The following is a 27,917-nucleotide window of genomic DNA, read 5'->3' on the forward strand; positions in this document are numbered from 1 at the left end:
CAAGCGGTGCTGCCTTCCCCGCGGCATTGTTAAAGTTTTTTTTCAGATAAACTATCGCTGACCGGTGTTCTGTTGAGTTGTGCTACTTTGTCAAACCGTGCTTCCCTAGTGTAGTTTTAAAGTCTCGATAAAATGTGGAATCCACCGGAGATCCGATTTAAACCTATAGTTACTTACACACGATAGCTAACGTTAACTAGCTGGTGTAAACAGAGCTGTAAGCTCTTTAGCTGACGAAACAGTGTCGGCTCTGATGCAGTCCGGCAGCTTCTATATGTACAATCTCAATTAACAGAAAAGCTATTGTATTCATATTTACTACTATTTTAATATTGCTAATTTAATAATTTACTGTACTTACTGTACTTTTAAACTCACCTTTTACAGTTTAAATCTGCACTCAAAACCCACATGTTTAGAATTGCCTTTTCCATCTGACTCAGTTGCATTGTCTTTTTTATCAGTTTCTATATGTACAGCTTCTATATGTACAATCTCAATTATCCCATTTTGAAAAGCTTAAAACAGCAATTTGATTAACCTTCTAGCCCTAATCTTCGATTTGCGAATTCGGTTTAAATTTTAGGTTCTTACATTAACCAAGTTTGTAAACAGAGAGCACCATTTAAAGTAATGAAGTGATGTAAAGGAAGAGAGAGCGAGAGAGAGAGAGACTTGTCGCTGCCTGTAAGAGCGCAGCATGGGTATTCTCATTGTTGCATGAATCTATAGAAAATTCATGGAGCAACAACATAACATTAGATTTTTGATAAATGATTGATCCAGATCTTTTCCACCTTTTCCGATCCTTTGAAAATTACTTGATCATCTCAGATTTCCGATTACATGATTAGATCAGGGACATCCCAACTGCCACATAAGAGTTATTTATAGGTTTTTGACAGAAGCAAATGTCTGCTGAGAAGCTTCTATATGTAAAGATGTACAATCCTGATTATCCCATATAGAAAATGCCTACATTAATATGATTAACCTCTCAGCCTTAATTTAGAGTTGTGATTAAACCCCACCCACTAGGTAAGTGTTATACGTTATTGTTAGATACAGCTAGAAAACTTTTCCTTAGCTCATATTTTATAAAAATTATAGTATGTTTTTTATGACAGTTTTCGTTTAAATGTGTCTGATCTACAGGCACTTCCTCACCAATCCCCCCCATTCATCATGCAGAGAGAGAAGCCACACATAAGGAACCTACCAATACAACACAAATATATATGTTACAAAATACATTTATTAGCCATTTTAAAAACAGGGTTTTAACATACATTTACTCTTATTAATGTTTCGTCTTTTACCTGAACGCACGAGATTACTGAGACACGTCCCTGCACTGCGGGAAAAATGGCACATTAAACATAATCAGATATTACAGCATAACAGTAGTGCCGTCATCCACAGGACCAGTCAGGACCATCCCCAACCTGTGCCCATCATAATATTAATAACAGCTTATTAATATAAATACTTGTATTTAGGAATGTTTATGATGGGTCACACTACGAGTTTATGTATAAAAAAAATGCTCTAATAGCGTACAAAGTGAGAGCATTCCCCCCTTAGTCAAGTAAACATTGCCTCGAACAAAGCAATAGCAAAATATTCAGAATAAATTATTAAATTAATTCATAATTAGAATTTAATATATATAGAACCATTTCTTATTTCTATTTGTACATTATTATTCGGTTTTATTGCCATAAAAATGACTATTTTTCTTTAATATGTACATCAACAAGCCCTATCGAAACTGAATCAGAAGTTGTTATAACAAACAATATTTGATGTAATTTTGGTCAGTTAAAAAAAAGTACATGAATGTGAAAAATATATAAAACATTAAAGCAGAATTTCATCCATTTTTCTGAATAAATAAATAGTTAATATTTAAAAACAAAAGTAATTCAGAGTGGATTGGTGTAAAAGGTGTCAGACATGTTAAAACACCCGCACAACTTGGAATGGAAAACGGAATGTTCTCGGAATTATCTATCTGGCAACCCGCTCATCCATCAGGCCTTGTCATTCTAAGCCTGATAATTCATGTTGCATTGCCATAAGAATGTGGCCAGTGTTTAACTTTACTCTCATATTAAGATATTACCTTACAACTTACACAGGTGTGGATGCTTTCGAGACATCTGCTGATTTAACACCTCATGATCTAGACTGTATTTTTTACTGTATTATAATATCTATTATACCACAGTTAGTTTCGACCCTGCAATGTGATTGGCTGAGAGGCGTTCTATGAGTGCCATTATCAGCCAGTAATGCACTGTAACCGAAGCACTCCATGTATTACTCCACAACATACCGGTAACCTAGCAACAATGCAGCCAAACAGTGCAGCTACAAACAGAGCAGCAATGGAACTATTTTAACTCGTGGCGTTTTTATAACCAAACAGATCATATTTTCTCAACCTCTTTAACTCAAAATCTTTTAATAAACAGTGTAATAATGTAACTGTGGTATAATTCCAATAATACCCTTGAGGTTAGTCCAATAACGTGCCAATATTACACGTTATAGCACTCCCTCTCATGTATTATTGCTTAAATATATATTGTAATGTACTGAGTTTAAATAAGAGCTTTAATGGAGAAAATAAACAGTAGTTTGCTATGCAATGACTTTTGACATGTCAGTGTATCCTTTTTTTTTTATAAATGCACGGCAGAGAGACACATGAAAGGTTTTGGGAATCTAAACAGATTCAACAGAAAAGCTATTGTATTCATATTTACTACTATTTTAATATTGCTAATTTAATAATTTACTGTACTTACTGTACTTTTACATGTAATAATTTCAGATAATAAATAAAAGATCAATATTTGTGTTTACAACCAATGTACAATTTCAAACCAAACCACTCTGAATTACTTTGTTTTCAATAACTAACTCATGCAGAATTTAAAGAACAGTGAAATAACCCTTTAAAACACCTCAGAAATTCCTTCATATTGTACCAGAAGAGCAACATAATGTAACTATGAACACAGAGATCAGAGCTCTGCCTTTTCCTCTTACTAGTAACTGATGTAAACATGCATGTGAGTGTCTTGCGAATGTTAAATTAAGCACCTAGGCTTTAGATACTTCTACTGTACAGTTTAAGACAATGCGGTAGATCATTATATCAGTGCAACGTTTTGCCGGCTGGTTCAGCTGCATTCTTGGCAGAGGTCATAATGAACGAACTACAGCGCAGACAGAAGCAAGTTAATAAGAAGATACTGTTAGGGAATGATTTGGTGATGATTTGAGTATAATACAGGTACTTCAATGTATGTTAATTCTAATGCACTTTTAAGAGTCTAGTCTAAAAACGGCATTAAGGACTAACCTTTTTGGCACACTAAGCGGAATTTCCCAATAAAACTTGGCTAAATGTTACAAAAAGTGAATATCACTCAACATCAGTAGGTATGGAATGTTATTTACACGATAATGATGAGTAAAGAAGACTTGCTGTGGTGTTTGTGGCTTTTCCACTGTGTGCTGGAAGTTACCTCCAACTTGAACAAAGCATGTGGTCAACCATGTGACCAGCACCAACTTATTTACTTAATTATGGTATGACTGTAAGAATAGACATTTTGCTTCATGTAGATTTTAAATGTAAGTGAATAAATTAGCCACCATCTAATATCGCTGTCAGGCAAATACCTTGTATCTCAAAATGTCAGCTTTACAGGAGAATAAAAAAACGAATGGAAATCAATGTGTAAAAACAAAAAAGTTAACAGACACTCTGCACAAAGTTCTTTACATTTTTTTTCCCAGTCTAATGCTAGTATAAAGGTCCAATGTGATCTAGGTGGATGTTAGCCACTGAGCTAACATTGGCTAGTGTATCTACATAAGCTGTGATTAGTGGTAGTTTTTGTGGTCTGGACCTAGTCAAAATACAGATTAATTCAGAATTTATTCTTCTTTTAATGGTCACAGCAGCAGCTTAAGGGTTAAAACTGGACTGTTGTAGCTTTGGTTCATCTCAGCGGTAAACAGATCTGAGCTCAGGTTCTGTATTTTATGGAAATGTACAGTGCTTGGTAATAAAATACATAAAAAGCTGCACTTTTACTGTTAAAAATATTACAATTCTTTAGGCTGTGATGTAAACTCAAAGAAGGCGGTCTGAGAGACTTGGTTACAGACTCTGGTTGCAAATTTGACAACATGGTAAACATTTTTGGCTTAATTGCTATAGAATGAAATGAAGTTTCTATATACTGGTCCATTCATTATAAAAATCTGACATAATGTACGGATATCAGATTCAAATTATAATGAAAAGTGAAAAACTTGAAGATGCAAGGTTTTTGCTTGACAGCGATGATATTTTAACTGCCTGTAGAAGAGTCGTTATACAAGAAGAGTCAAATATGTTATTATCATTCAAACTTTAGTCTATCTTTAGCTTTACAACTCGTGAATTTGCAAGAATCTTCCTTCCTCAAATGTTGAGAGGACAAAAATTACTTAACTTTAAAAAATTCCATATTTCCACCTGTTCCTAATCATGCTAATTAAGTGCTACTTCTCCCTCTGGACTCACAAAGTCCAAAAACAAGAGAGGACCCTGACTTCCATCCATTCCATACAGTGACCAGTTCTGGAAATGTGATCCTCCAGGCTGACATTGGCAAACAGATCCTCCATGCTCCTGGAATGCACTTATTGTCACTGTGATTTCCCTGGTAAATACTCACAGCTGCCAAACAGTTCAGTCCCTGGACGCTGACTCTGTGGATTAAAAGTCACCCTGGCTCCTGTTTCCAGGCAGAGGTCAGAGAATTCGGTTCCCACATAGTGTGAACCGATCAATCTCCAGCAGGTCTTTCTTTGGAGCTCTGTGTTTGAGTTCAGGAGACTGAGGCGTCTCGCTGCTGTCCTCCGCTGGTTTAGACGGGCTCTCTGGAGGAGGCTCACTGGTCTCTTTGGTTATGGGAGTCGGGTCTGGGAGGAGTGGCCCTGATGTACGGGGGGAGGGTTGCTTGGTGACGAAGGGAGACTGTCTGCGCACCTTCGGCTCACCTAAAAAACAGTGAAAAACGAACATAATGTGACTTTCTGATGATCATTTTATAGAATATACAGAACTTGGTATACTGCTTTCAGTGATGGGGTAAAGAAGTACAAAGTACTTTTTATAGTGAAGTAAATTTGTGTAAATATTTACAGTTTGTTGTAATTTTGAGTAATTACTATACGGTTTAGGGGTAGTAATCTATAGGCACCTTGCAAATTAATGATCATTCAGAGGTCTGGAATGTGATTATAAAACTGTTATTGATGCACCACAATGCATGACTAATTGGTACTTCTAAAGCAAAGTTTCTGTAATAATGTGATGAACCCCGCTATTTAACAGGCTTTAACACTATTTCTATTTATTTGAAAAAGCATAGTTATTTCAATGAATCAAATAATTTATTCAACAATGTAGATTTAATGTTGTTGGGGTCATATTTAAACCAGCTACAAGAAAAGCAGAAAGAAGAAAGTGATTATAAATGTTTTGGCTGACCAGTGTAATGTATATACAGAGCTGTTTTTAATGTTGTGGCAGATGTGTTTGATCTGCATTAAAATAAAGAATTATGCAAAATATTCTTTAAGTTTTTTAAGTTACTGAGCTTAAATTGGAGGTTTAATGGAGGAAATAAACTAAATAAAATGTTACAAATGTGCATGCGTGCATGTTGGCAGGCCTGAATCAAATTTTGGCTTTTGGCAACTTGACATCTGTGAACAGATTTGGAATAATCCATGTACGAATCATGAAGCATCTCAAAATCAAAAATTTCCCCTACTCCCATTGTGGTTCCAGTTACTGGCAATTACTCTACATTAATTTACAGAAGTTTTGGCACATAATCAAACTTTTGTAAAAAAAAAAAAAAAAAAAAAAAAAAAATTCCTAGCAATAAGAGTTTTAACTTTAAAAGCCCCGGATCACATTAGAACAGATGCAAGTAAACAAATACACAAAAAAAGAAAATAATTGCCAAATTCCCATACTAAAATGCATCTCTGCAATGCAATGTGGTAACTTCTTGCTGTGTAGGAAAAGTGACACCAACTCATAAACATGAGGTAATGAGACACACAAGTTTTACCTGAGGGAGGGGGAGGAGATGTGGTGGTAGTCGGTTTGCTGGGGGTCTTCTTTGGAGTGGCACTGGATTGGTTGGCTCCATTGAACAACTTCGCTTCCATGTTGGCCTCTTTGACGTATTTACAGGACTTCCCCAGCAGAATTATACTGTTCAACACTTTCAATGTAATCAATCTATAGTCAAAAAAGAGAAAAGTGATTTTAGAATTTTATCATAATATTACTAACTGGGCTTGCTTTAAATGTTACATTTACAAATGTTATTTGTTATTTTTCGCACTATAAAATATAAAAAGGTCTATTTTCTGGTCTATTTTTATACATAAGGTGCACCGGATTAAAAGGTAAATTACGTGACTAAATGAACAAGGGTGTCGCCATGTTTCCCTTCTAATTCAGCCGGTTTCGCTGCTAGGTGGCAGTGGGGGGCAGTTAACTATGTTAAGAATAGTTAAAATAACTAAACAAAACTGCAATTCTTGCTAAAAAAATAAAAAAAAGACTTACTTTCAAAATCAATCGAGCGCTGGATACTAATTTACACTAATTTTCTTTCCTGAAAACTGTTTATTTTTAATGAGTAAATTCTTCCATTTATTTAGAGCAATCTTAGATTCCCGAATTTCTCCAGCAATAAGGCTGGAGCATTAGCCGCTAATCGCTAGCGCTGTTAAAGGATAATGCAAATGTTGCTTCAGCAGTACTAGCTTGGGTTAGCAACAGGCTACAGACCAATAATAATCACCTCTGAATGGCAAAAGAGCTAGCGTCCAAGCACGCTTAGTGGCAAATGCTAATGATGCTCCAGCAGTGCTAGCCAGGGTTTGCAGCAGGCTACAGGCCAATAATATTCAATTCAAAATGGCAAAAAAGGGAAAGGGCCTATGGGCTATTGCTGCTTCAGCAGTGCTAGCCAGGGTTAGCAGCAGGCTGCAGGCCGATACTACTCACATCCGAATGCCAAAAGAGCTATCGCTTAGCGGTCAATGCTAATTCTACTCCTATTTAACCAGTTTAAATTCATACATAAGGCGCACTGATGATTTTATGTGTGTCTTATAGTGTGATAAATATGGTTTTTAAAGCTTTTTCTAAATTAAGAAGAGAAGTGTAGGATTCACAGATGCTCTTCAGGCACACAAAGCCTGATTACACTGCCCTTGTGACTGTGTCCTAAAGCAAAAAATGCACTGGTGCATATGAATACATGTTAAACAGTAACACTGCAGTTTGTATATGCGTTTGTATGTGAATTACCCCAGGTAGAAGAGTAGCAGACAGACCAATGAGAGTGCCCCCTGGATCTTCACTGAGCTTATCACCACTCGGATCAGCTAAGATGGAAAAAGAGTGGTAGAGAGGGAAACAGGAAGAGAGAAGAAAAAAAAAAAAAAAAAAAAAAAACAAGGATGAATAACAGAAGGCAGAGAGAAATATATATGAAGTTGTTCTGATTAGGGCACAGCAATATTACATAATCACACACATACGCATAAGTCTACTGATAAAGTGAGTGAGTCAGCACCGGTTTTAAAATCTATTATGTCAAAGCCTGAAACTGTCATGTGCGCTGCCATAAGCCCATGTCAACTTTAAAACCCTCTGCCATCTGCTTCCTTAAATCAATAAAACTACAGTGAGACACAAGCACAGGCACCGCTAAAATAAGACCACAAACACCACCAAGAAGCAGCTCACCAAAACAGCCAGCGGCAGCGGGATGAAGCCCATTCTTCTGGCCACAGAATCACTGTAGTCTGTGTAAGCCTGTGTGTATCAAACCAGAAACATGTGGATTAGCACCAGATATAATAGAAGTAGCAGTGGTAGTAATATTATTAGTAGTAAATATTTTATTGCTGAAATTGCTTTACAACATATAGTTGAAACTGTACAGAAAAAAAAAATAGTACAAAAATATACATACGTACATACATACATACATATTAATTAAAAAATGAAAAAGCAAAAAAATAACACAGCTTTGGTTAAAAAAAAAAAAGATCACCTAAAAATTGAGTTTCTTTGATTTTACTAAACTGAAAACCTCTGAAATATACAGAGGAAGATGGATGATCACAAGCCAAAATTAATGATAATTAATGATAATAAATGATATTTTACATTATTCCAAAAAGTATTAGAATGTACTATCCTGCACTTCTAAAAGGGTACAAATTGCTTACTAAATGGTAAACTAACTTATGGAAACTGTGTATTTAAGGCGTATTTTCTTACTGGCCGAAGCTCAGTGAAGGAATTAACATTAGTGACAACCGGGTGACAAATTTGAATGAATGCTATGCAAAATGCATACACATTGGCAGGTCTGATACACCATTCAATTTAAGTGGAATAAAACAAGGAAAGTCATATGAATAAACAGCTGAAAAATAATAAGGCAACTAAAATAACAAGCAATTGAATAATTAATTGATAAAAGTAAAAGAAAACAAATTACTAACATTTAAGAAAAAAGCATGTTTGTTAATTATAGTAGTATTTCTACAACCAATCATCATTAGCAGAGACTAATTAATTATAGAATTGTTACACATATATTAAAAATATACAGCATTTTAATTGGTTTTTCAAATGTTTTTTCACTCTTATAAATATTTAATGAAAAGAAATGCTGATAAAATATAAGATTTCCATGCTAAATGTTAAAGTTGCTGTCAAGCAAAAAAATATATATATTTTTTACTGTTTTCACCTTATGACGTGAGTAAAATCTGACAATTATGTTTTTTTTTTCTCATTATAAACATGCCAATAAAAACTTTTAAGTTGCAATTTTATGTATGCAAGGTTTTGGTGTCAACACTGAAATAATTAGCTTCATTTTCATTAACCCAAATAAATCAGTGTATCTGTAACATTGTCCAATTTATCAGCTAAACGATACATCAGTCAGGCCCTACAGCAGCAGTATTAAGAATATTCAGTATCAGAGTGTGAATATTCTCACTCACATTCTGCTGTCGGCTGCTGACGAGCTCAAAGGCCAGGCTGGCCTTGTATTCCTTGTACACCTACAGGTATGAAACATTGGAAAAATGGGCAAATACATCAGGTTATTATTATATTCTCCACAAAGTGAGTTTTAAGAATATTAAAAGTCATCTAATCCCCCTGCAGACACTGAGAATAAGCTGGTGTTAATGAGACCCAGATCTGAAATTTCAGCAGCTCAGTTCCACAGCAGGGACTCTCTGAATCTGTGCAGGATTAATTCTTCACACTGGGATTGTTTCTCAGAAATGCTCACGTCTGCAGTGATGTCGTTAAACTTGGTGATGAACGCATGCTTCACGACGTCCACCGCCATCTCTGATGCCACCACCATGAAGACGTCTGGCAGCAGCACCCACAGGTGATCTGAAATCAGCAGAATTACACCAGAGACAATTATTATGCAGAGTTCTTATTATTTTGAAGAAAGAAAAACTAATATGACATGCTATCAAGAATATTGGCACACATGCTTACAATCCCAGTCAAAGGTTTGGACACTTCATTAAATGTTGGCTGTATGGCCTGAAGCTTGGGGACACTGGCTTTAAAATATGACTGCTAAAATGAGATTATCCTTATCCAGCCCATGAGAGCATAGTGAGTTCATGTATTGATGTTGAATAATTAGTTCCAACTTATCTCCAAGGAACATGTCTGTACTAAATCACAATTAAAGACAAAAAAAATATTACCAGATGAACTGTTTAAGGATTTCACATATTTACAATCTACTCCGCCTGGCCAAAAGAAATGTCCCCACCTGGATTCAACTAAGCAAATGATCTGGAGTTGCTGCAGTTGGTCCGGTTTAGGTTCAGCAACAGTATGTGCTGAAAGAATGAGGTCAGCCGACTACCTGAATATACTGAATATAGACCAGGTTTTATCATATTCCAAGATTACAATATCAGGATTCATGGGGCTGGAATTGTGAAAGATGTGATTCAGTGATTCAGGGAGCATGAGATCATCATTTTCACACATGGATTGTTCACCACGGAGTCCAGACCTAAACCTCACTGAGAATCTTTGGGATGTGCTGGAGAAAACTTGTGCAGTGGTCAGACTTTACCATTATCAATGCAAGATCTTGGTGAACATTGGTGAACATCGCATTAACATGCATTGCATATTGTTGCAAAAACTCCTATTTATGCTGTAAACCCTATTTATGCTTTTTATCACTTTTTTCAAAATAATTTGTTTCCAATTTTTCCCATTTTCTATCCACTCCTGAAAGCTATATATACCCAACCAGCCTTCATATGCACTCCCCTATTGCTAGCAATGACACAATGCAATTCTGGAAGTTGAACAGACCAACAGAAATGCTCCGAAATGGCTTGAAGATTTTCTACTGGCAGAAGATTTTTCCTTTCACTGTTTAGATGTCAATTTTTTGTGAAGCAAAAGTAATATACAGCTCTGGAAAAAATTAAGAGACCACATCAATTTATTTAATCAGTTTCTCAATTTTAAATCAATATTTGGTGTAATAACCCTGGTTTTTCAACCCTGGTTTTTCAATCAACTTTATGCCACTCCTGGTGTAAAAATGTAAGCAGTTCAGCTTGGTTTGATGGCTTGTGATTATCCATCTTCCTCTTGATTATATTCCAGATATTTTAATTTAGTAAAATCAAAGAAACTCATCATTTTTTAAGTGGTTATTTTTAAAACATAATTTTTACATTTCTAACTGGTACAATATTATTAATAAGATTGCTATTTGCCAGTTTCTTAGTAGAAATGCAAACAACCAAAACAAAAAACAACATTCAGTCAAGTCTAGGTTAGAGTTTAGGCTTAGCCTTGGTCTGCGTTTGAGAGATTAGTACTGAGTCTTGTGGAAATCAGACCTGAGTTCCAGGAGAACTGCTCCATGTTTCTCAGACACACGATGAGCAGCAGGATGTAGTTAGTGAAGCGTTCCTTAATGTCTGCAGGCCAGAGAGCAACAACAATCCAGCATCAGCACCACACACAGCACTCTCAAATTTAATCCCAAACAAACAAACTAACTAACAAAAACAAAATACAAACTGTGTTTATGCTAGACAAAAAATATATAAAATATTAGAATAGAAAGAATAACTAATGTTTTGCTTAAATGTTTTCTGCCAGAACCAATAAAAGGACCACTCAAGGATTTTCAGGATGGCAATTAAAAAACCTGAGGGGGCTCTACTGTTGTCTGTTGTGTAGCGGCTGAGGAAGGGGGACAGAGTGAGATATAGCGAGAGAGTGAGGAAGGATGGAGAATAGACATTGATTACAGCACATCTCATATGTGCCCCTCATTCAGGGAAGGCTGAATCTTTCAACAGGCTGCTGGGAGCCGGAGAAGCCCGGCATTCAGGCTGCACAGCCTGTCAGCAGCTCCGTATGTGTTATCATGGAAAGCCTGAAAGCTCTGATTAGCATATCAAAAGGACCTCCATACTACAGCGCAGGATCACAGCTTTACCTCGCCTGATATCAAAGCAGCTGTCGGCTGCCGAGGTGACAGATAGCCTTACAGATTCAACTTTCTGAATAGGTATTCTACAGAAATATCTAAAGAAATATGATTATGCATTCAAGACATAGATTAAATAAAAACACACGATAGAATCTAAGCTGTGGCGGGAGTTGACTCACCGCTATTAGACATCTGAAAAAGGTTGTTCTTCTCAAACTTCTTAAAGACACTTCCTTTGATCTCCACAAACTGTAGGAAAGGAGAAAAGAAACACACAGGAATAAGTTAACAACAGGGGTGTAATGATATTCAGAATTTACAGTACGTTTTAAACCATGGTTTGGACCTTAGTACAGGTTGGGAACAACAGAAAAAATATGGAACAAACTTCCTTAAATGTACAAGACTGTTTCTTTTCATTACTTTCCATTCTCATATCAGACAGCACTCAGATTAAACTACGCTTAGCATAAACGGTTTACAGCTTAAGGCAAATACTGGTTAAAATATTAATACATTTTGGTATTAATTTCTGATTAAGTTCTGATCAAGCTTAACATGGCATCTGTTTATGAATATGTATAAAAAATGACTGCTAATGTTGGAACCAGTCCTTAATATGGATCTGTGAAAGCGAACTAGCCAAAACAGACCAAAACACTTCAAACCATTCATAAGGTTTTGCGTATTTTGGTCTCCCCCATTAATAGAAAGCCTGGTCTTGTGTGACCCGATGGCTATGCAATGATGTGAACTTTGTAACCAGACTTGCCTTTAAGGTCTTTGTCTGTGTTCCTGCTCTTAAAACCAAAGGTGCTTCATTTTGTGTGCACCTTTGAGACCCTTGCTAACAGCATTCATTTTTCCTGAAAATTTAACAGACAGTGAAGACAACTGCCATGTTATAATAAAGAACCGTTAAATTGTTAAATCCTCTACATCAACTTTTTTAACCCTTTAAAATGTCCTTCTCACACACTTGTTGTTAATGGAACCAAAAATTTATTTTTCTATGGCATTCTAAACACATAAAGTAGAACATTTTCGCATACTAAGTCGGTAAAATATGCGAATGCAAGTGCATTGCTAAAGTCAATATCCAAGTGTGTAGTGTGCAGTACTAAGTATGTTAGTGCGGTTGTTCTTACATTGTTGGACATCATGATGGTAAGCAGAGACTTGTTGTGGGAGTTGAAGGCTACGTTCAGTGTGGACGCCTGCACCATGATGAGGATGGCATGCAGGACTGAGATACAGGCATGCTTAGGAAAAGCTACTGCTCATTAACTTTAGCAACTAACAACAACATCCAACCGTGAAAATGTGTTTTTGAAAAGGATACAGACATAGAAGACAGCCATGATGAAATGAGGAATGACTCCAATGTGGGCTCTTTTCCTGGACTTTGGTTCTGTGGCAGTCCAGTAGAGAGCATCCAGAATGTCCTGCCCAAAGGATGAGAAGAGGCGGTCTGCCACCTGGAAAAAAAAAAATTATAAAAAAAAAAAAGTATACTAGAGTTATCCAGAACTATGGTTAACATAACATACACTGCTCTAAAAAAAGATGTTTTTTTACGCACATTTTGGCCCAATTAAATCACTACTATATGGGTAATAAACATTTTCCTATCAGTCAGCCTCTATTAAAAGACACATTATGCAACATATTTTAGCTAATCAATGAGTTTTGTACATTTTTATTTGATAAAATGGGTCATTAAAAGCCGAATGAAGGCAATTGCAATTTCAATTGATTGGATTGATTGATTGGCTCATAAGTATGATTGGAAAGATTTCTCTCTTTCTTCCATTATTATGATACTTATTGTTTGTAAAAATGTTTGTTTGAGTATTTTTATGGATATGATCTGTTCATGGATAGTTAATGGCTAGTGAGGATGTTTAGTTTAGTTAGCTAGCTTGCTGGATAACACTGTTGTTTCGGTTATAGCTAGATAACTGACTTTCCATCACTTGCTATTTTGCAAACTTACTATAGAGGTAAAGTTCAGTCCAGGTATGCATTTTTACTCTAATAAAACAGACCATTATTCGGAGCAGATTTGGTTTGAAGTGAATTTTACAATGAGCTGCATAAAATCAGAAACCGATACAAATATTTAGTCACACTTGCTAGTCATGAAACAGTTTTCTGATGACCCGAGATTAGTTAGATTTTTTTAGTGATTGTATTTTCCTTTCAGCCATAGAATGTACAAACCGTTTCCTTATATTATCATTGGCCAATGAAAAACACATCTTCATTTTTGTCGATTTTTAGTTTACTAATTTAAAAGTTTAATAATTTGAACATACAAACTGTTACACTGTGTCAAAATTATTTTGATGAACCGACAAATAAAAATACTTCAAAATGACCTGAAATAAACTATTTTTACATTGACTTCCATTGAAAGTTTACAAGGTTTTTTCTCTCCCCTGTAAAGTTGCTGTTTTGGAGATTAGTGTGCTTTTAATTGGACAGCGACGATATACTCGCTAGTCTGCTGTGCTCAAAACAATCTTTTTAAATATACCAATGAATGAGGTAATTAGATAATTAGTCAAACTGTAAGTAAGGCACTGCACTGTGTTTCCAAATGTTCTCCTAGTTAAGTTATACCCGAGACAACACTCTGAAATAGCAAGACAGTCCCAGAATTTAAACCCATAACCCACCTATTGCTGGCTTACTACCTCACCTGACTTACCAACCAGCCACTAGCCACTCCCGTTAGCTACTAAACAAATAAGATTCAAAGCATACTGTGAGTACACTAAATAAATTATAAAATATAAGCAAGAAGATGTAAACAAACTGACGCACTAACACCTCAGTAAACACAAGTTACCGACTTGTCACTTCATGGAAAGCAACACGTGCAGCTGCTTCCTTACAGATAAGACTGAGCACAAAGGAAGAGAATTTAACAGGCATCAGTAGCTGAACAGAAAGTGTTTTTTTCACAGCAGCGAGAGTTAAAAAAACGGTCAGAATCAAATGTGAGAGTCTGCCAGCATACAACATTAACAGCCCACTGAACATTACTGATATTCCTCCTACAAACTCTCTGAACTTTGAAGCTGACGTGCCTCTGCCAAAACTATCCACGCCTACTGGCCTAACTGGAGAAAAAGTTTCCTTACTGCAGGTCAGATCAGATATTAACTGCACTTGTCTCCTTCCATTAATGAAGATGCACTGCATTCCGTGACTAAAGAAAACAGCTCTGCTTAAATCAGACAGCAGCAGCTCCTGGTGTGATGGTCTCACAGCTATAGCCCACTTTAGTGCAGCCGACACCCCCAGGCTGTCTATTGTCACTTTGTCTGAAACTTAGATTAATCTGATAAAAGAAAGGTAACTTCAGGGTATGCAATGCAAAAAGTTTGTACAGAAATAATGAAAAAGTGCATCTATTGAGGATCCTGGTGTGAGTAAGTAATTAACAATTCATTTAGGAAAGTGGGGAAAGTCTAATGTGGTTAAACTCATGTATATGTATGTAAGTTATGATCATAAGTGTAATTTTGGGACCCCACATGTACTACAATTAGATCCTAAAAAAAAACTGCCCAAAATGTATGCCCTATTGGCTACATATTGGAAACGTGCTTGAATTTTGTAGTCCTAAAATTCCCCACTCACACTAAACACACACACTAAACACACACACGCACACCACACACAACACGAAAGCATGCACACACACACACACAACACGAAAGCATGCACACACACACACACACACACACACAGTCTTAATGCATTATTAGGAAAAATATTTGTAAAATTGCCACTCACAGCTTTACCACACACACACACACACACCACACACACACACACACAAACACACACTCTTAATGCATTATTAGGGGGAATATTTGTAAAAGTGCCACTTATCAGCTATACTTTTTTTTATTATTACTTTAGGCTTGAAAAAAAATTAATAAAAGAGTCATATATTTCAAGATCTTACTTACAGTTTGATATATTACAGTTACTTATTAAAACTTGATTCACCAAAACGTGTCAAATTCATGATCAATGCCTATCTCTGGGGGAATAAGAATGGTGAGGTTATTAGAATGAAATAACTCATGTCTGCTGTTAAATAAAATTCTTTATTTTTTGATTAAATTAAGAAGAAGATATAAAAGTATTGTTTGGGCATCAGTAGTGAATTTAAAGTACCGGTACTGTATTGGTCTCAGTGTTGAAAATTTTAAAGAATACCCACCCATCATGGGTCTAAAAAAAAAACGTTATCTTGGTTGTGGTTTGTTGATTAAACTTTATTTCTTAGTAATATATCTGTAGGTTTGGTCAATAATAATAATTAGAATGTGAGATGCTGGTGAGCTGTGTTTGGAAAAGAGAAAATATTCTGCTGCAGATCCATTCCTCCCTAAATGTTAACCAAAGCTTAAATTTACATGATTCGATTACATGAACCGAATATTTATCCATCAATATGACAGACGGGGGATGAGATTTAATGTTTAATTATGTAAGTATATATATATACCTCCAGCATGTTGTAGATGATGTAGAGTTTGATGACTGACTGTCCCCGGATTAAATGGTACATCATGGCATAATCCACATAGTGCATCATGAAGTAACACATCACCATGATCAGACCTTTCAGCAGGTCACACACTTGGGCGGGCTGCAGGAATCGGGAAACACTGAAAAAACACACACAGGCACACACTTTTGTAGGCCATAAATGTACTCAACACACAACAGTATACACCATGATTATACACATTATGTGTTCCACAATACATCAATAAACAGCATCAGACATGGGTATGTGTATGTGTGTGGCAGCATGACTACAGCCCTTGTTTTTCAGAAGGTGAAATGGTACACAGAGAACAGCACAAAACACAATACTCATGCAGATGTTATATCAGAACCCTCTGTACTCAACGAGCAGCCAAGCAGACAAAACAGGGGGATCTGAAACTGTATCAGCACTGATCTAGTTTCACCTGATTCACAGATTATTCCACACACTGAGGAGGAGAGAACACGTTTCGTCTCACTGCTATTTACAGAGCTGAGATATCAGAGCTGAAGAATCAGCCCCTGGCTCAAAACACGTGAGAATTAGAACTGGCTTTTACTCTCACTTCAGGTAACACATACTAGATAAAAAAATCTATTTTAAAAAAAAAAAAGACACTTCCCAATGTTTGTTAATATATTTACTTACATTTTTATAATAAATCTTGAGTCACAAAAAGCATTCCTTATTTGACTAAACCTTAATGATGTACTTCTCATTAAAAATAATCATTTCAGAGTCTGACAGACTTTTAAAAATCTCAATGCACAAAAAAATCTAACATGACTAAAATCTTAATATTCAACCTTTAATTTTTTTTTTTTTACATCTATTTTTAAGGGACTCAAAACTATGCAAGCTAGGGCTGCATGATATTGGGAAAACATTTACATTGTGGTATTCTGTTGTTCTACGATATATAGCTCTAGAAAAAAAATTCAGTTTCAGTTTCTGGATCAGTTTCTCTGATTTTGCTATTTATAGATATATGTTTAAATAAAATGAACATTGTTGTTTTATTCTATAAACTACGGACAACGTTTCTCCCAAATTCTAAATAAAAATATTGTCATTTAGAGCATTTATTTGCAGATCTCAAATAATGCAAAGAAAACAAGTTCATATTCATAAAACTTCAGAAGAGTTCAGAAATCAGTATTTAGTTGAATAACGCTGGTTTTAATCATCTTGGCATGTTCTCCCTCACCAGTCTTACACACTGCTTTTGAATAACTTTATGCCTTTACTCCTGGTGCGAAAATTCAAGCAGTTCAGTTTGGTTTGATGGCTTGTAATCATCTATCTTCCTCTTGTTTATATTCCAGAGCTTTTCAATTAGGTAAAATAAAAAAAACTCATTTTTCCAGAGCTGTATATTTTAATATTAATATTATTTTGTTTTCACATTCGCCAGAAGTCAATGAATATCATCAATTATCATCTGATAGATACTGTCATGTAAAATGAGATCAGTGAAAATCTTTTTGTGTTAACCAGCAAAAAAAGTTAAAAAAATATTTATATTGAATATTTCTATATTGAACACCCAATGCAAAAACACTCTGCTCTGTGATGTGACTATGGCATGTGTACACTGCGATATCAATGCTAATATTATATATCGTGCCACCCTAATGCAAGCACTATAACCTTTGTCAAACATTCACACAAAGCAATCCAGACTGTTCTCATACAGAGTTCCCCAATGGTGGAACAAACTACCTTCCACTACCAGATCAGGAGAATCTCTCGCTATCTTTAAGAAACTCCTGAAGACAGAGCTCTTCAAAGAGCACTTACTCTCTTAACACCTCTAACACACTAACTACTTCTAACCCCATTTCCTTCTTCCCCTCCTTCACTCCTCTATCCTATTATTCCCCTTGACCTCCTTTTATCCCTATCCAAAGTTGTTTTTACCTTTAAACTTATTTTACATTGTACTTGACTATTGTAAGTCGCTTTGGACAAAAGCGTCTGCCAAATGTAATGTAATGTGATGTAATGTAATGTAATAACCTTGTATTTTGTACTTTTTTGTACTTTGCTTTTAAGTAATGTAAAGAAGTACTGTAAAACAGTCATTTGGATAAATTCTCCCTGCACTAGTGCTGGGTTAGATTTACTCTGGTTAGATTCTCAAATGCATTTAATGTAATAGAACATATCACACCTCACTCTGCAGGAGTAAGCTTCCCATTCATGTGGGTTTATGCATTGTTTGCTCATGCACATTACATAAACTTACAAGGTACTGTTTCCTGTAGCATCTCTACAATAAGCACAAGCCATTAACCACACTATATCAGAGGAACACTGTAGGAGCTGAGACATGAGCAGAAGCTTGTGAGATAAACAGACATTTACCAGATGTTTGCTGACTGCAATATATTTCTTTTTAAAATATATTTTAAGATTTAATTTAACATTCAATCTTCATAAAAAAAAACAAAAACAAAAGATAAATACAACTAAACTTCAACTAAGGAAATATAATCTGTAAAATGTAATTATTAGAAAAATGTACATTTCCTTACAAGCAAAACATACTTAAAACGTGTCAAATTAGTGCAGCAGATCAACTTCAGATGATCAAAAACATGGTCAGGAAGGATTTTGGAAGAGTCTGTCTTATTTAAACCTTAGACATTAGTTGAGTGACATAAATAAAGTCAGATCCATATAGCCGTCTGAGGCCTTCAGAAAGAAAGGCGTCCACTGTCCACTACAAAATTTGGAGTGAAGAACATTTAAAACAACCATCAACTTAACCAGATCAGCTGTCCTGCTCCAAGTTCAAGTTCAACCCAAGTGGCAGACTTCAAGATGTGTGAAGAAGTCTCCAACAATCATAAAATACCAATTCCTACAGGTTACCTTTGCCACAGATGATGTAAACGAACTGCATCTACTATTAATCTACTGTTCCCATCTATTCCTGGGTGGTGTTCAAGTTGGAAAACAAATCAATCACAATCATAAATATAATCACAGAGCAAAGTTAAGTCTACCACAGGTGCCTGTGTCAAATTGAGACAGCAGAAATCCTCTCCAGGATTTAATCCCAATTGCTTGGCTTCTCCAATTAGCTAAAGACCTCAGCAGACTGTCAGAAAACTATACTGAGAGAAGATTATTACTTTTGAAATGTTCAACATCTGAACTCAGCTAATGCTAAAGCACAAGACAATGGCAAACACATGGATCAATCACGGCATGACTGATGGGATGAACTTCAGGTCATGATTATGGTAGCCTACCTGCTCCTTCTGCAGTATGGGCAAATATGTGCACTGACAAGGTTGAGGAGGGAGGCAAGGAAAAAAAGTTGTTAGAGCTTTAAAGAAAATTAAAAGATCTAAAAGAATTGATGCAGTGAAATTAAAAAATCTCAATGGTCACCCAATCCCATATGTACAGCATGTAGGGATTAAAAAATAAATAATATTTTGATACATCACCTTCATTTGTGTTGCATTATTGATATGTGACATTAAGTATTTGTATTTTTATTGAAACATAGGCTCTCTAACTCCAGAAGACTCACCCACCATTTAGATTTAGTAACTGCTGTATTACTATACAAGGTGTTGCTAATCAAATGAATAGAGTAAATTTGAGTGGAAGAATACTGGTTGTGAAATTCTGTAAATCTGACACAAATAAATGAAAAATTCCTGGTATCTACTTATTTAGGAGTATTTTATCCTCCTCAGTAACACTGATGCAGGGAAATATTGTAGAGCAGGGGTGTCCAAACTACGGCCCGTGGGCCATTTGCAGCCCGTTTCCTTTTTTTGGAGCGAGGTATTTTAGAAATAGAATGAAAGCTGGCCCGCTGGTAAGCAGGTTTTTATAATGTGAGATTCAAAGTTTGAACGCTAGGTGTCAGAAATGGGCCAAAGAGTCTAAAAGCGGAGAGAGTGCACATTTCTAGCGCAGAAAATCGGGCCAAAGAGTCTAAAAGCGGAGAGGGTGCGCATTTCTAGTGCAGAAAAACGGGCCAAAGAGTCTAAAAGCGGAGAGACTGCGCATTCCTAGCGCAGAAAAACAGGGCAAAAGAGTCTAAAAGCAGAGAGAGTGCGGGTCTAAAAAAAAAGTCTAAAAGTTGCCGTAATTAAGGAGTTTAATATTAAGAGACATCATGAAATTATTACTAATTATTACTATTAATGAAACATCAATTTGAAAAATCTTAGTTTACACAACACTGTCAAAGATAAAGATAGTAATGGAGTAATGTTAATGGAGGACAATTAATAAAAATCTCAGGAAGTATCTTCAATAATAAGCTTCTTTGCCTGGAGTTATTAAGTGCCTGGCCAGAGGGTGTGTGACTTCATTCTTTATATAGAAATTTGTTGTATGTTTCTTTAGCAATTTAAAAAAAATTCACATATATCTCCATTAACATGACTGTATGCTGGATATATTTAGTATTCTCATATTAAATCATCTGCATCCTTCATTATACACACAGCATAATCTGTACAGCTATATGTATTGTAGCATATTCTGAATAAATGCAGCTAATAATTATTGAAATGTTTACAGCCACCAGTGTGCCTAGTGTAACCTGCAGCTCTAAATGAACACATACTTGCCTCAAACTGTGTTGAGATGCTAAAATAGACACAAACACATTTCCTAGAAGAGCTAAAACTGTATGAGCTACAAGCAGTTTGAGGCAAGTGTGTGATAATTTAGGAGTGTTAGGAGCACAGTGGTAATTAGCGGAAAACAAGCTCCCGTTTCCTGCTAGCTACAGCAGCAAACTGTGCAAATCTAGAAAAGCAAACGCTAGACACTAAACAAAGTTAGGGTTGTTGGGTTATTAGTTAAATGTTCAGCTAGTTTAAGCTGCACCCGTTGCTGACAGGTGTGCAAAAGCAAAAGACTCTTGGAGCAGATAAATAAACATGTACCTACTGGTACCATGCCTAAATCCAAGAATAGGCTATTTAAGTATAAAATCCCCAGCATTGAACTGTGTTCTCTGCAGTTATATCTAAGTTGGCGAGCTAGGGATGAGGTGGGGTTGTGACTATCCAATCATGCAACCAAACCTCACCCTTAATTCTCTTGATTTACAGACGAAACAATAAATGAACAAGTATCTGAATACTTTGTCAATATAGTGTAAATACTGCTAAATATGCTACAGTGTTGTGCATGTGCTTCTGTGTATGTGTGCTACCTGAGGCCACAGCAGGGTATGGTCAGCAGTCTCAGGAAGGCCAGCAGGGTTCGGAGGGGCAGTAAAGTGAACACATAGAGGAATGCATCCAGGCAAAGGAAGATGCCAAACATCATCAACTGCAAGACAGAATAGCACAGAGTGCAGAGTATGAGACTGGTGTTCCAAAATATTATAAATAGTATTGGAAATGACATGGAAAATTTCATTTGATTAGTGCCACCATGTGAAGTAATGAAAAGGCAAATTAGGCAAGTCAAATAAAGGGGCCAGTATTAAGCCCAACTTATACTTCTGCATCAAACCTGCATCACCGCAAACGCGTTGCTATGTACCCTAGGCCGTGGCTCGACTTAGCACAGTTAGCGGGTAATGCTAATACTGCTCCAGTCTTGAGTTTCGGTGTTGGAAAATTAAACTGAAACTCCTGTATAACTATGTCCTTAAGCAGAGTGGCTTTCCTGCTCCTTACAACCTGACTGGTAAAATTCATACAAAAGGCGCACTGGATTATAAGGTGCACTGATTTTTGGGAAAATTAAATAATTTTAAGTATTTTAATTCAAAGGAATAATGAAAGGCTGAGAAACTGAAAAAACTAAATAAACTTGTACAAAAAAAAACAGACAAATGTTATAAGTCAGGGAAAAAATTAAATACAGAAACTTGTAGGGTATACGCCCTTTAATCAATGAACTGACTGTGAATATGTTTTTCTATAGAAGGCCAAAACGAATAAGTAAACATTTGAACAGCCGCTCTTCCTAGAGACCAGCACAGCACGGTGAAGTGTGACATGCACATGAGCTGGATATACATACTAAAGGAAATTTATGCCTCACTGCCTGTTTGTTTTAGCTTTGGAAAAGTAAAGTGCAGCATGCTGTTCAGAAAACCCACTACATATTAAACCTCTAAAGGGTGTGAAGAGCAGAAGATGGTCAGAGATCAGTCCAGGAGAAAAAACAGATAAATGATGATCTACAGAGTTGCAAAGTTTTAGGCTTAAGTCACACCTTATATTTTAGAAAGAAAACAGTGGGTGATCCCTGTTCCAGTCAAATTAAACAAAAATATACATCCATTTATGGTCCTGGTTTTACTGTACCAGTGGTATTTTTTGGTTCATTTGAGGTGGTTGAAAGATAGATCTATGTTCATTTAAATGTGTTGTTTATTTGTTGTGATCGAATTAGATCTCAGCAAAGCAAAACTCGCATTAAGAGAGTGAATCAGCTGCCCTTGGGTCAGAACCTTTCTGCAGTCTCAGCCTGGTTCTTAGAAGAGCTTGTGTGTGCACAAACTAACCAAGGGAATAGTACAGACCCTGTGTGTGTGGGGAGTGTGTGTATGTGTGTGTGTGTGTGTGAGCCTAAAATAGAAGCAGAATATTGCAGTGCATGAGTGTGGGAAGGACACTCACATACAATCTTTTCAGAATCACCATCTAACTTTACAACATAATAGACACCAGAACCAGAACATCTAAAGCAGGGTGTTAGACATGTCCACATTGGGGCTGTGTGTGTTTCTATTCCAGCCATGCAGAAACATGTGTCATCAATTGTTTGAGGACTGATCCACTGATTAAACAATTAGAATCAGATGTGCAGCTTAAATAGAATAAAAACCCACAGCCACACTGTCCCAACGTGAGCAGGTGGCCTAAAGACTCACAGATAGCTATTATACGACATATAGTTCTGAAATAGTTTTAACTTCAGTATAATTTTAAGGGCACATGCAGGACACTTTAAAACAAAAATAGCTTCCAAAGATTATCGCTCCCAATTACATTTAGCACTCTTCACTATGTTAGTATTAATGTGCAATGCATAGTGTAATTTCACATCCAAACCCCTGGTGAACTGGTGAGCTTTAAACCTATGGCACAACTGCTCCCTCTAGTGGTAAAGTCTATACAATTTAACATATTACTTTCAAGGTGAGAAAAGCTATAAATCTACAGTGTAAATGGGCTAATGTCCTGCATTCTTTGCAGTAGTGGATAATGCATGCACTATGAGTCATAGCATTAAAACTACAAAGGTGAAATGACTTAAATAACATAATTCTATCGTTAAGGAGGTAATGGTCAAGGGATGCATTTATTAACCATAGACCTACCCCTAATAAACAATATTTTGCGTTATTCAAAAGAAAATTGTTTTATATGATAATAATACAGGGGTTGGACAATGAAACTGAAACACCTGTCCTTTTAGTGTGGGAGGTTTCATGGCTAAATTGCAGCAGCCTGGTGGCCAATCTTCATTAATTGCACATTGCACCAGTAAGAGCAGAGTGTGAACCTTTAACTAGCAGGGTAAGAGAACAGTTTTGCTCAACCAATTGCAATGCGCACAACATTATGGGTGACATACCAGAGTTCAAAAGAGGACAAATTGTTGGTGCACATCTTGCTGGCGTATCTGTGACCAAGACAGCAAGTCTTTGTGATGTATCAAGAGCCACGGTAACCAGGGTAATGTCAGCCTACCACCAAGAAGGACCAACCACACCCAACAGGATTAACTGTGGACGCTGTAAGAGGAAGCTGTCTGAAAGGGATGTTCGGGTGCTAACCCGGATTGTATCCAAAAAAACATGAAACCGTGGCTGAACAATTCACAGCAGAATTCAATGTGCACCTCAACTCTCCTGTTTCCACCAGAACTGTCTGTCTTGACTATAAATTATTGTGGTCTAAAATCAGGTGTTTCAGTTTCATTGTCCAACCCCTGTATCAAACAATGCACATATGTGTAAACCATCAGATTTTCTAAAGTTTTGATTAATGGGCATTTAAATGTAATAAGAATTGGCAAAATTAAATAATATTTATATAATAGTGATATCAATCACTTAAAATATTTTTTCTAATCCCCACAATATTCTGTTTAATCCTTATTAAAATCATGATTTTGTTTTTTTATACATTTTTTATACATGAAATGTGCCACCGGATGAGTGTGTACATGCATGCGAGTGAGTGTTTGAGAGGCAAGTCTTCAGCACAGTGAGATTGTGTTGACAGTTTGGAGAAAAAAAAAAAAGGTAGGTATTTACTGAATTAGTGTGTCTGCTAACCGGGTAGCGTGATGGGCAGTGTACACACTCACAACAGACAAACTTGGGATGATATGGCAAAATGCGAGATCAAACAATATGCATACTTTAGAGCATGGAATCTTACAACCATACTAGGAGGTCAAAATTTGTGCCCCGTACAGAAATTGTGTACATGTTAGCAGGTCTGTAACCAGCAAGTGAACTTGTCCCTGCGATGGATTGGCGGTCTGTCCAGGGTGTATTCTGCCTTCAGCCTGACCCGTACAACCCTGATGGATAAGGCGGATAGATTTCCAAATTTTTAGGTGGGTTCTATGAAATGTTCTTTTGGTATTCAATGGCATACAAAAGGGCTGCCAGAAAGGACAACCAGTGAAATATCACGGTTATTAGGGCAGGATCCCAAAGTAGTAACTATTATAGCAACCTTCTAAAAAGATAAAGTTGGCTACTGTATGTCTTTTGGAGCTCCTGTTCACATATCCATATTAGAAAGGTGATTTTAATAATATGGCTGATTAATGATTGTCTGGCTATTGTTCAGTGTTTGGATCATACAGTTATTTCTGACACTAAATGGCCTTATCTGGACCATTGTGAACTATGCTCTGGTTTCCACGTTGCAGGGAATTCATCACCATGCGCTGTGTGTTCTCTCAGGCCACATGCTGAAGTGCAAAGGGAGAGAGGGCACTGATTGGTTGGTGTGTGTGAGAAAGATGTGTGTGTATTATATGGGTTTCAGCGGGTGAATACTGGGCAGTGTGTTTGTGGGGCCTACCTTTTCCAGTTCCTTTGGGATCCTCATGCATGTGTAGACTCTCTCTCTCTGCTCTGTGTACTTTGCCTCGTTGTGCTCCAGGAAGTAGCCCCTGGTCAGCTCTGCACACATAAACCTCAACAGGGACGGCTCCTCAGCATCTTCCACCTCTGTAAAAAAAATGCCACATTCAGCACCATCCAGTATAATGATCAAGAATGCATGAATGCATGGACTTTTACAGATTTTTTTCTTTGGCTAAAATTAAAACAGAACAAAATGAAACACTGAAACAAAATGACAATTACAAAAAAAAAAAAATAAAACTACTATTTAAAAAAGGAAGACTCAGCAACAAAGTACATTACATTTACCTCAGCAGTGATACTCTAGGCACACATTCAGCATTGCTATTTTGGTACTAAACGTACCTCTGTAGTGCTATTCTAATCATACATAATTTAATAACAGTAAAATGCACAAATGAAACTGGAGGATTAACTCTGATTAACTGACTAGAACTTCTTTGTTGTTATGGAAGATTTTGTTCCTCACCAAATAAATTCAAAAACAAACTTGACATAAAAGTGGAAAAAAAAAAACTTTAGGCCAATATACCAAGTTTAAATGCACTAAACAATTAAAGTTGGTTTGTTATTTATATATATATAGTTTGAAATGACTGATTACTATTATTTTTATTTTTATAAAAAAAAAACATTCAATAACAATCAAGCATTATTTTGTATCAGAAAGACTAAAGGCTTGCTTGAAGTTAATTGTTTTTGAAAAAAAATCTAAACTTCCTTTCTTGTTATCAAAGTAAATTATTTGGATATAAAGCTATTTTCCTGAAAAGCAGGTTACATGAATGATTATTGCTACTTTAGCAACATTCCCACTTATTACTTGAGAAAATACAAGTAGCAAGCTAGGCTTGTTTGCTAATCAGCCAAAATGAGTTAATTACATTTCACCATACTAGTTTCAAGAGGATAAACAAACAAGCTGCTGTAGTTAAAGTGGTTAAAGTGAATAATGTGTTCTGCTCAAAATGTTATTTCAGGAGAAGTTCAGCCACTATATTCACATGTTCAGACTGTTTCTGAGTAGTACAACTTTAGCTACATGGGTTGGAAAAGCTAAAACATTAATGTAAATAAATATTGATATTTGATTGAAAACTGGAGTCCACATTTGATTGCATACAGCCACAATAGAATTAGAGAAGTAAGGTACTGATGGTAGACCATAATCCTACATCAAAGAAGTGATTAACTAGGCACCATGATTCCAGAGAGGCACTAAACATTAGGTATAGAAGCCTGTATTTCTGTAACCCAAAATAAAAATAAAAATTCAGAACTTATTTTTTTTCCTTATCTTTTATTCTTCTCTCATTCGAAAACACATTTTTGGAGACAGTTTCAAAATAATGACTTAGTATCTCAAAATAATGAAAGCAACTCAAAATAAAGTATTTTAAAAAATAATTAATATCTAAAGAAAATTAATTTAGTAACTCAAAATAATAAGAGCATCTCAAAAACAATGACAGTGATTCAAAATAATGAGATAGCATCTCAGAATAATAAGATAATATTTAAAAATAGTAAGATAGTAGCTAATAAAAATTGATAAAATGCTCAACATAGAGATAGTATATAAAAATAATGAGATAGCAGCTAAAATAATATAATAATATCTCAAAATAATTATATATCAACTAAAAATAAGAAATAGTATCTCAGAATAATAAGATAGCAGCTAAAAAATGACAACCACTAAAAACAGCGATAGCATATCAAAATAATGATAGCAGCTAAAAATAATGTGATAATATCTTAAAATAATGAAACAACAGATAGCTAAAATAATGAGATAGTATCCAAACATAATGAGATAATTTACTTAATTAAGAGGTTGTTTTAGGTGGCGGGAATGGGCTTCGATAATTAGGAAACGGGGTAACGCTGTGTTACATTTCTACACTATACTACTATACTACAGCTACCACAGGCTTAGTATTTGTAGTTAAACAGTATTTAGTTAAAGTATGTGTCATCTTTATTTACACATTAAACCCAGGTAGGAACATGTTTTTTTTTTACTGAAAGGGGTGGTTTATAATAAGCCTTAACCAGAGAGAGGCAGGACCGAGATCCAACAGTTCACCCAGCTAGTGTCTGTTAACGTAGATAACGTAATTTACGTAGCTCGTTAGCTAGCTGTGTATTCCTGCACGTTTAAAACACAGCGCTGGCTGTGTTTATAAAAACACTAATATATTCATGGTTAATAGAGCAGCAAACTATCCACACAGACATGCAGAAAGGGCTGCAGTCTCGGCATTCGACTGCAGAGATCAGGGAAGTCGCGGAAGTTCGTTAGCCTGATAGTTAACGCTGGCTGTCAGTCCGCACTAAAAGCCGTTACGCCGTTATCGTACCTGACCCGCGCTCACCTGAGCGCCCCCGCGGCTCCTCTCTTCCTGGCGGTCGGTCATAAAAGCCCAGCGTTTCCGCCGGTTCTGGTTTGCGGGTCCTCACCGCACTGCCCCGCAGACACGCCGCGTGCCCCCGCTTGTGCTTCTCTGACTCGGTTTCCTCAGACAACCCGACACTTGGCGAATCCGCCATCTTCACTTACCCGCCTGCTCTGTGTGGACCACAGGCGATA

At 36.2% G+C, this 27,917-nt stretch overlaps 1 protein-coding gene across 4 annotated transcripts; it reads right to left on the bottom strand.

Moving 5' to 3' along the window:
- Positions 1–1,237: 1,237 nt before the first annotated feature.
- Positions 1,238–27,916, bottom strand: tapt1a (transmembrane anterior posterior transformation 1a). Of its 4 annotated transcripts, none has more exons than XM_022683982.2 (15): positions 27,703–27,916; positions 25,260–25,408; positions 21,407–21,525; positions 19,470–19,502; positions 16,162–16,324; positions 12,973–13,108; positions 12,779–12,876; positions 11,810–11,879; positions 11,029–11,109; positions 9,423–9,532; positions 9,127–9,186; positions 7,850–7,918; positions 7,409–7,485; positions 6,153–6,325; positions 1,238–5,067 (listed from the first exon to the last, which is right to left on the bottom strand). In XM_022683982.2, exons 1-15 carry the CDS (start codon positions 27,875–27,877, stop codon positions 4,820–4,822), a joined length of 1,761 nt encoding a protein of 586 aa, XP_022539703.2. In that variant the 5' UTR covers positions 27,878–27,916; the 3' UTR covers positions 1,238–4,819. The 4 variants fall into 4 exon arrangements, with proteins under 4 accessions (XP_022539703.2, XP_022539702.2, XP_022539704.2 ...); XM_022683981.2 differs by having other exon boundaries at positions 27,688–27,916; XM_022683983.2 differs by lacking the exon at positions 19,470–19,502 and having other exon boundaries at positions 27,688–27,916.
- Between the last annotated feature and the right edge of the window lies 1 nt (position 27,917).

This window comes from Astyanax mexicanus, chromosome 10 (assembly GCF_023375975.1).
Source record: "Astyanax mexicanus isolate ESR-SI-001 chromosome 10, AstMex3_surface, whole genome shotgun sequence".
Lineage (NCBI taxonomy): Eukaryota > Metazoa > Chordata > Actinopteri > Characiformes > Acestrorhamphidae > Astyanax > Astyanax mexicanus.

Coding starts and splice junctions, on each gene's coding strand:
- tapt1a (XM_022683981.2), bottom strand. CDS start 27,877: ATGGCGGATTCGCCAAGTGTCGGGTTGTCTGAGGAAACCGAGTCAGAG. Junction 11,110..11,809: donor TTTTCAGATGTCTAATAGCG/GTGAGTCAACTC, acceptor TCTGGCCTGCAG/ACATTAAGGAACGCTTCACT. Junction 7,919..9,126: donor TCAGCAGCCGACAGCAGAAT/GTGAGTGAGAAT, acceptor TGATACACACAG/GCTTACACAGACTACAGTGA.